Source organism: Acanthisitta chloris, unplaced genomic scaffold (assembly GCF_000695815.1).
Source record: "Acanthisitta chloris isolate BGI_N310 unplaced genomic scaffold, ASM69581v1 scaffold9054, whole genome shotgun sequence".
NCBI classification, from domain to species: domain Eukaryota; kingdom Metazoa; phylum Chordata; class Aves; order Passeriformes; family Acanthisittidae; genus Acanthisitta; species Acanthisitta chloris.
The window spans coordinates 23006-32337 of record NW_008668724.1 but is presented as its reverse complement, the minus strand read 5'-3'; the positions used below and the strand labels follow the sequence as shown (position 1 = coordinate 32337).

Below are 9332 nucleotides of genomic sequence, written 5' to 3'. Positions count from 1 at the left end.
GCCGGGGCCAGTGCCGGGGCCAGTGCCGGCGCTCGGGGGTGCGGAGTGCTCCCTCGGGGCAGAGGGAGCAGCGAGGGACACCCCTCGCAGTGTGTGGCTCTGGGCGCGACAGCTCTCTGCATTTAGTTTATCTTACACTAAGGCGAGTTGAATAGTTAATACAGAAAGCATTTGTTGCCATATGGGAGCTGCGAGAATGGAAGTATTCAGGCTAAATGTGAGCGCATTTATGCCCTCGAGCGTTTAAGATGCTCTTAAGAGCTACGGCTGTATTCACAGACTGAGGGTCTGTCCTGCAGAGAAGCCAGACGAGCACTGCAATAATTTAGTTTACAAGCTTCTGCACCACTCTTCTAATCCTCAGTGATTAGCTTTGAACGCCCACCCACTAGTAACCTGTTAATAAAAAACGAACCAAATGAAACAATGCATTGGTCTGTGATCCCACAGCAAAGCCCTTAATGTTTTTTTATGAACAGGAATTAAATACAATGAAGATAAAACAATTCACTTGTTTTTTATGCCCTTATAGCTCTGCACTTTTCCCTAAAATGGCCAAACAAAATTCTTCATCACTAGTAGAAGTTGTAAGACAAGTTGCAGAGCAGCAGCATTCACAAGCGTCAGAGATAGAAAAAAGCAAAGCAGTTCTTTTCCAGTTGCAGGTAACAAACCTTGTTTAAGTAATGTAATAATTTTATTTCTTTTTTAAATTAGATGAGTATTCCTATGAACAAGGGAAGCTGATGGTGCCTTATTTTTTTTTTTTTGGGCATGTGCAGCTACTCTATTCCTGTGTGTGACGTTTAGGCTTAGCCAAAACTGTGGATAGGTATTGTTTGTAAGGCTGCAAACACAGCTAAGACTTCATTACAGCAGGTGAAACTTGTTTATTGCTTAGAAAAACCAAACCAAACCAAAACTACTGAGTTGAACTCACAAAGAAAACCCACAACTAAATGCAAAGTTGGAGCTTGAATTCCTAAGAAATTGAAGGCAAGGAAAAAAGGATTTTAAAACCATCCCTTTTTTTTGGGAGGGGAGGGAAATTTTCACCAGACTCTATGATTTTTTTCCTTAGCATCTTCTTGAAACAAAATACTTCTTTTTCTGTGTGTCTGATGTGGGTATCTTAAATAGTCATGAAATGCTGGTTTTATTTTGTACTATTTTGTATTTTTTGTAGAACACTGGATACATGTAGTTTTTACATGTGAAGATTGTGTAATTATTTCTTTCCTAATCAGAGAATTTATTCAGCTTTCAATTATTATTTAACCTTTGAGATCAAATTTCTGTTGAGAGACTTATAAGTCTGAGGAAAGACACAATACCATTCAACATTTTTCAGCATGGGAGAGTGCAAATGGAAATAGTAGAGTTCCAATTATAACATCTGTGAATAGCTCTACAACTGTAATAACTGATGTTTGAAAGTTTGCACAAACACAACTTCTCTGAAGTAGCAGTGAAAGCTTGTATTGCTTTGGAATGTCAGTGGACTGGCCACACTCTGTAAGAAGCTTTCTCCTAGTGATATACCATCCCATAATATAGTATGATGTTGCTGCAACAATAATTTCTTATCGAACAATTTAAACACAGGTATCTGTTTTCAAAAAAACCCACAGAACTTAAGAGAGATTTAGTTAGTTCATTTATTGTTTCCTCTTCCACACCTCTTCCTTTTTCTTTCAAAAAAAGCCCAAACCCTAGGAAGTTCTATAAAAACATTAATGTTAGCAGAACAGCAAAGTTAAATAATTAGGGACTTAAAATCAAGATGCAGAACTGCTTTTTCATCTTCACATTTATTCCTATGTGTGCATGTCACAGAAGACATGGAAAACAATGATTTCCTTTCCAAAAGTCAAGATCTTTGCCATTATGATCTTTTGCTTTCCTGTCCTCAGAAAATGGTGGCTGGTAGTGATACAAAACTGTAAAACTGTAGCCCAAGATTTCCAAATTAAAAGTCGCACCAAAACTTTTGTCCTTAAAAGTTAATAATGTCTTAATCTGTTCAAGACATTGATTAAGAGATTTCATACCACCCGTAATACTTCCATTAGGGAAAAGATAATAGCTGACATAAATCACAATGTGAATTCTCTCACTTAGTGCACTACTGTTGGCAGGGACTTCGGCTGGGATTCGTCATAGCATTCCAATCTTAACAGTTCTGTGATTTCTTATGATGTGCTGAAGTACTATGTCCTGTTATTGTTGACTTCTCGTCAGTGAAAAGATGTAGAGGCCTTTTCAGGACCAGATACATATTTCTTGGGGGGATGGAGATAGCTGGGATTAATCTGATTCTCAAATACTAGTGTGATGAAGGCAGAATTAAAAATCTCTGTAGAACAGGCTAGTTTAGCTCCATCACCCAAGACACCCATCTGTGTGTTTGTGGGGGTTTGTAAGTGATTTTTGGCACCTTTAGTTATTTTTAGTGCAATGAGAAATACACCGGATTTCATCTCTAAACAAACATTAGGATTGGGTTTGATCTGCCAGGTCCTATGTATCTTGCAAATATGAGGAATTTAAAGTTCAAGGATACCTTATTGCATATTTTAGACTGAGTCTAAGGAGAGAAGACTAAGATAGTGTTCTTTCATTGTGCATTTAAGGTGATAATATTAAGAAATGGAACTCTAATTTTCTTCCATTCGAACCACATTAGACAAGTGAAAAAGGCTCTACTGAATAAAGATGAATTACAGTGTTTAATTTGACACTTCATATCCTCTCAAAAAATGTTCTTAAGTGAACACTGAAATATTTTACAGGCAAAGTTTCAGGAACTAGAAAAACAAATGAATTCTATTCTGTTAGAAGCTAAGACAACAGAAAGGGAAATACATCTGCAAGATGATGCCATAGAACTGACAAAGTACCACTGTGAAAATCTGGAGGCCCAAGTCAGAGCCCTGTATTCTGAAAATTTAAATCTGAGGCTTGATGCAGAAACAGTACAAGAAGAGTTTGAGGTGATACTTGCAAGAAATAATGAATATCGGGAAAAAATAAAGGATCATAAAAATCTCTTTTGTGAGATGGATAGTAAAATGCCAGTTATGATTGAGCTTGCTGAAAAGAAAGCTGTTGTTGAAAAATTAAAGACAAAGAAGGAGGAGTTAATGCAGGATCTCCAGAATCCAGAAGGATCTGTTATAAAACAAATACAGGTACCATATTTCCTTTTGATTCTTTTTATGGGGTATAATTTTGGCATATTTTATATATTATGATTATTTTGTCTCATATGTTTATGGTTCATGAGGCACTGACTACAGGGAATATAGATAATTTATAATGCTACATTAATTGGAGAAATTTTGACTTCAGTATGCAGTGAAAAAAATCACCAGCCATTATTATCTATATCTTACTGTAAAAGACATGTTCATTCTGTGTGATTGAATGAACTCAGCAGTGAAAAAAATTACAGAGCTGTAAATTAAATTAAACTTTATAATTTAATTTAAAAATAGATTTTTTAAAAACTTAATTTTAAAATAAATTAATCTTTACACTTTTGGATAAACTTATACAGACACATTTCAGAATTCTGTGGACGATTTTTAAATTTTTCATGTGACAGGTTTTTTTAAACTTTGCTGTCAACAAACTACAGTTGAGCTGTTTGCCAGCAGGAGATACATTTGATGAGATGGTGATAGAAAGAAGGAGAGAGGAAAAATATATTTATTTTGTTATTTTAGTCTTAACATTGTTGGGGTTTTTTACATAACCCTAACTGCAATATTTATTAAAAACTACCATGTAGGAATTTTTTATCACAAAATTTTGCCAATATATGAACAAATACAATTATGAAGTTGAAATGTGATCACAGATTTCAACTCTGATCTGACTTGCATTATTGAAAATCTGATGTTACTCTGTTCATGTATATTGATGAAATTTTTTATGTACTACACATCTTTAAATACTGATAAAGACATATTAACATTGTATTTCCCTATGAGAAAGAAAATATTACATGAAATATTCTTTGATTTTTGAAAAAATTGTATTTTAAAGAAAATGAAGATGTCTTAAATGAATCCAAAGTCCTGTATTGTTGTAGTTTTCATATTTCAGATCAAGAGTATATATTATGTCTAAAACAGTGTTACAAAATATTTAATTATTAATTTAAGTAAAATTCTCAAACTATTATTTATTATTAATAGGTTTATTCTGAAATTGTTTATTATAGATTTTTATGTGATCTATTAATGGAGATCTATTAAATGAGACTGTTAAAATGTGACGTTTTTAATAAGTTTGCTAGATGCACTGTGCAACCTTTCAAGAAGTGAATTTCTGTATCTTGACTGACATCTGCAGGAAGAAATTACACTTTTAAAAAATGAAATCACTACATTGAAAGATTTCATCAGTAAAAAAACAGATTTGCTGGAAGAAGAGAAAAAAAAGCATGCTAAGCTTAGAAAAGAAATTGAGGTGAGCCATTTGCATAAAATTTAATTAGAGTTCTCCTGACAAAATGTAGATAGAGCAAATGAAGTAGTTTATATACCATTGCTGGCCATACATTGTTCAAGTGTATACAATAACCTTGCTATCTTAAATTCTGGTTACTGACCGTCTTCGTAAAATTCAGAGCTTAATTGGTGTCTTGAGAAAAATTGAAGTTGTGAATATTTTTTCTGAAATCTTGTAAGAAGGAGTTCAACTGTGAGCTTTTGGAATGATGTCCTGAAAAGAAAGAGGTCACTGAATGGTAGTAAAGCAAAATGCATATTTTTAAATTTCAGTGATACTTCTGAAATACTTTAAATTTCACTGCTGACTTTGTTATTCATGACTTGTCTCATCGTTCTTGATCACTCCTCAATGGGAGAACCAGTTGCGCCAAGAAGATGGACTTCCCATGGATCTCCCTAATTTGAGCTGACATTAAATTAGGAAAAACACAGCAACTCCTAATTACCTGCCAAGATAAAATTCTGATAAATAGTAAAGATCTTCTCTTTTTTATATAGCTGAACTGTATTTTACATTTTGTTCCTTAGTAAAATACTTTGTATGTCTATATAGTATTTTTTCAAGTTAAATATAATTTATCTTGTTAGTTCAAATAAATGCCACAAAATGTAATGAGCAAAGCTTGATAATGTAAGGATTAGCTGTCCTAAGGTTAGCTCTATTGCCCATTGTAAAGTGTAGGAGGAAGAAAGAATAGTTTCTTTCATGTGATAGGGAACAGAAGAGAATTTTTAACCTGAAAAGCAAAACACAGCTGCTCTAGAACAGGTCTGTGATATTCAACATATCAGAAAATATTTTATTACCAAGGCAACATCCTCCTAAGAAAGTTCTCTAAACCCTAAGTGAAACAAAACAGACTAAAGAGAATGTTCTCTTTTGTTACCGAAATCAATTTAATTAAGTAGTGAAGGTTAACCTGCCCTTCAGTTGTTTGGATTATACAATCATTTTGTCTTAAAAGGAAGCAGGTTCAAAACTGAAGTCTTCCAGGGTATTATTTTCTATTAAGAGCTCTCCTGAAAACAGTCCAGTTTTTAATATAAAAACTGACCATGGACAGGCAGAGACATTTATACTCTGCAGTCCTCAGCACAACTTGGGGAAGGAGACACAAGTCAAGCCCTGGAATAAAGTGAGATACTAGTCATGTGGATGAAGTTCCATTGAGCTGCAGTGGTGAGACTGAGCTACAGCTACCCAAATGTGGTTGTTTGAATGCAGATGTCTACACATGAGTCACGAAGGTTCCCATTATAATCACTGGAGCTGTGGTCAGTACAGTTGGTGTGTTCTAGAGATCAATTCAGTTGGTCATGTATAGGTGTTTACAGTAGGGTGAGTTGTATGATCTGGTCTTTCTAGACTTTATACTCCTCATTGGCTAGGTTTCGATTGATCAAAAGAGGAAAACACACAGGTCACACACACACACCTGTAAGGCTAGGTATCTTAATCTACAGACTGACCCCACATCAAGGCTTCAGCACTTGTCATAGGACTTTCATATTTTGTATGGATTCTTAGCTTCTAGCATGGGACAAAAGTAACTGGCTTCCTTATAACCTCATGAAGTTTCAACAAGGCCAAGTGCAATGTCCTGCATCTGAGTTGGAGCAGTCCTCACTATCAGTACAGACTGGGTGATGCATGTATTGAGATCCGCCCTGTAGAGAAGAATTTGGGAATATTAGTAGATTAAAAATTTGGCATGAGCCAGCAACGTGGACTTGCATTCCAACTGCCAACTGCATCCTGGGCTGTATCAAAAGCAGTGTGCCTGACATGGACCTGTCAAAGGGGGTCCGGAGGACATGAAGATCATTAGAGGGCTGAAGTACCTCTCCTATGAAGACAGACTGAGAGAGTTGGAGTTGTTCAGCCTGGAGAAGAGAAGGCTCCAAGAAGACCATAATGGGGGCTTGTAGGAAAACGGAGAAAGACATTACCAGCACCTGTAGTAACAGGACAATGGACAGAGGTCTTAAACGGTTGAGAGAGGATAAATCTAAGTCAGACATAAGGAAGATTTTTTTTTTTTTTTTACAGTGAGGTTGGTGAGATGCTTCAACAGCTTGCACAGAAAGTTGGCATAATTGGAAGTGTTCAAGGCCAGGTTGAATGAGGCTTTGAGCAAACTGATCTAGTGAAAGATGTTGCTGCCCATGGCAGGGGGTTGTGCAAGATAATCTTTGAAGGTCCCTCCCAATCCAAACCATTCCGTGATTCCATTATTCATAAATTTGCAAAGAACATATAAGATTCCAGGTTTCTGACCCTCCAGTTGTAAGCATCTGATCAATGAGTTTGCTGTTGCGTTAGGACTTCTGGAGTGTTTAGTCAGCAATCATTTCAAGCATTAGCTAAGTCTGCTCCTATGCAGTGCTACACTTAAATGCCTGCAGAATTCCTGTTGAAGAGTTGTTAATGGCTAAGCTGCCACTCAGACAAAATGGATTGACACTCACAGTCCTGGTTCTCCCACTTTTCCTCAGTATTATTTCTGGTTTCCCACAAAGATTTCCCCCAGCTGAGCACATTGTGCAGGAATGTAATTCAGAATGCCTTTCTAAAGCAGCTGAATTTTGGAAATTTAAACACTTCTGATAAAATATCTTTCTGCAAGGAAATTGGGGCCTAAGCATCCTTTTTGTTTCTACAAGGAATGTCAGTGATCTGACATTGCTCATTTGTAAACCCTACAATTAATTCATACCTGGGATGCTTCTCATCAGGCAGGGTACTGGTGGATTTTTAAGGCAGCTTGTGGTCCTTTTTCCACTCCCCTTTTTTGAGCACCAGCCCCACCACCCATCCCTTGAAGATCAGAGCCTGTTTCCAGCCTTGGACAGGGTGGTTACCTGTGTAGGGACAAGGCTTCAGTCATAAGGAGTAATTCAAGACATGCACAAATAATAGAAAATATGTTGTTTTGTAAAAATAATAATAAAAAGAAAGGTCACAGGAATGTTTCTTCCCCTGCTGCCCTCTTTCCCCCATGTCAGCATGCAGCTATATTGTTCTTGGCACATACTTGCCTATCCTGTCCTTAAACAACCCCAGTGTTGGAGATACCACGAGCGCTCAGATAATTTTTTCAAATGGTTGACATATATGTACACAAGGCCCAGCAAAAAGCACAATGTTCTCCCTCCCCTCTCTCCTGCAGGCATATTAGTGATCCCTCCCTCAGCAGATGTGCCAGACTGTTCCCAGTAATGATGCCAGGAATGCATTTCTGAGCAAAGCAGATAATATTGATCATAGACGTTTCACTGTCATACAGCATAGCCCTAGTGATGTTCAGATCCCCCAAGCACTCATTCATATGAGTGAATATGACAGCATGCCTTGAAAAGTTGTGAATAATTATAGTGGAGAGCAAGGCAACATGAAGGAAGACAGCCCATCACCAATAAAAGAAGTCAGCATAACTTATAAAACATCAGCGTGAAAGTTACTTAGTTATATGTGAAATTTAGGCAGTGAAACTCACAGGAAGTCACTGTCAGTGCTGTAGTTCTGATACAACTGTACAGCATCATGTGTATGTGAAATACAGTGCAATAGTGTTTCAATAAGGAGACACGAGTAATTATACACTACCACTCATAGGCCATTCAAACTAGGGCAGTAAGCCCAAATTTTCATTAAGGTTAATACCCGTTATTTCCATTTTTATTATAGTGAATGTTTCATGCTTTTACACTTTGGAATGCAATGGAGGGTTGTCTGCAGCAGCCATTCTTCTCCACATAAGGCAGCAACAAGAGCAAAACTGCTACAGTACTGCATTGCTGCAGTATTGCCTTTCTTAGAAAAACATACCTGTTTAAATGCACTCAACTATGAAGGTGCTACTACAGCCATCCTACCTCCTTTGCATTTTAATTTATACCCAGACACACTTGTCAAAGAATGAAAATCTCTTCCTTTTCCACCTCTCATTCTGGACCCTGAAATCTTCCATGTACGAAGTGTTGCCGCAGCTGTGAGATGGTGACTCTTAGGTGGGATTTACTTTGTTAAATTTTAGACATCTACAGAGCAGATGCCCATGCTGAACTCCTCACTTAAGGTCTTACCGGGACAGAGCTTTTCTTCCCTTATTGGGAAAGTGAGGCATGACTCATATTGTCCTAATGCAGGTAGATATCTGAAATAGGTCAGATGAATGGCTTCCTAGATGTCTGCATCTCTTTAGCAGCTTAAAGTAAACATGAATCACCTGGTCAAATGTCAGAATCTACACTTTGACAGAGTTACGTGAGCTGAACCCACCCCTGTAAATAGTTTTACTTGAAAGAAATCTTGAAGTGGTTTTTCTTCTTTTTTTTAGGTACAGAATAAAAGATACGATGCTATTCTGAAACGTTTGCATTGCCAACTGTACAAAGTCCATTCAAATAAAAGACAATGGCACTGGAACATTCAGCAGTTGGAGAAGAAGGCAGAAGAACTAAGAAAGTGTCTTGGAGTAGTGGAGTTACAAACTGTCTAATTAAACACAAAGCTTAGAATGTGGGTAATCTTTTTCCAGACAGGGGACCTTTGTTTTCTGGAAATGTAACAAATTGTAAAGAGAGTGATAGCTGGGCAGAGGCTCAGTGATTTCTTTCTTTTGACATTTTTTTTCTCCCTTTCCTTCTGTGGCCTAAACAAAGCTGTGCTTAATCTGTAATGATTTGGAATAACTTTGGGGTGGTTTTGGGGTTTTGGGGTTTTTCTTTTGTATTGGTTTCTTTTTCTTTTTACTGCAGCCAGAGGCTGTTCAGGAAGAAAGTTACTGAGACTTTCAGGTGTTTTCAAAA

The 9332-nt window shown here is 36.9% G+C and overlaps 1 protein-coding gene across 1 annotated transcript; it reads left to right on the top strand.

The window, feature by feature from the left end:
- Positions 1–551: 551 nt before the first annotated feature.
- On the top strand, positions 552–9022 carry CCDC122 (coiled-coil domain containing 122). The gene is made up of 4 exons (XM_009073031.1): positions 552–665; positions 2793–3191; positions 4360–4476; positions 8861–9022. Exons 1-4 carry the CDS (start codon positions 552–554, stop codon positions 9020–9022), a joined length of 792 nt encoding a protein of 263 aa, XP_009071279.1.
- The last annotated feature ends 310 nt before the right edge of the window (positions 9023–9332 follow it).

Bases quoted from the DNA above. Each gene is read 5' to 3' on its own strand.
- CCDC122 (XM_009073031.1), top strand. From the start codon at position 552: ATGGCCAAACAAAATTCTTCATCACTAGTAGAAGTTGTAAGACAAGTT. The intron at 3,192-4,359 runs GTACCATATTTC...TGACATCTGCAG, and splicing joins CTGTTATAAAACAAATACAG to GAAGAAATTACACTTTTAAA. The intron at 4,477-8,860 runs GTGAGCCATTTG...TCTTTTTTTTAG, and splicing joins AGCTTAGAAAAGAAATTGAG to GTACAGAATAAAAGATACGA.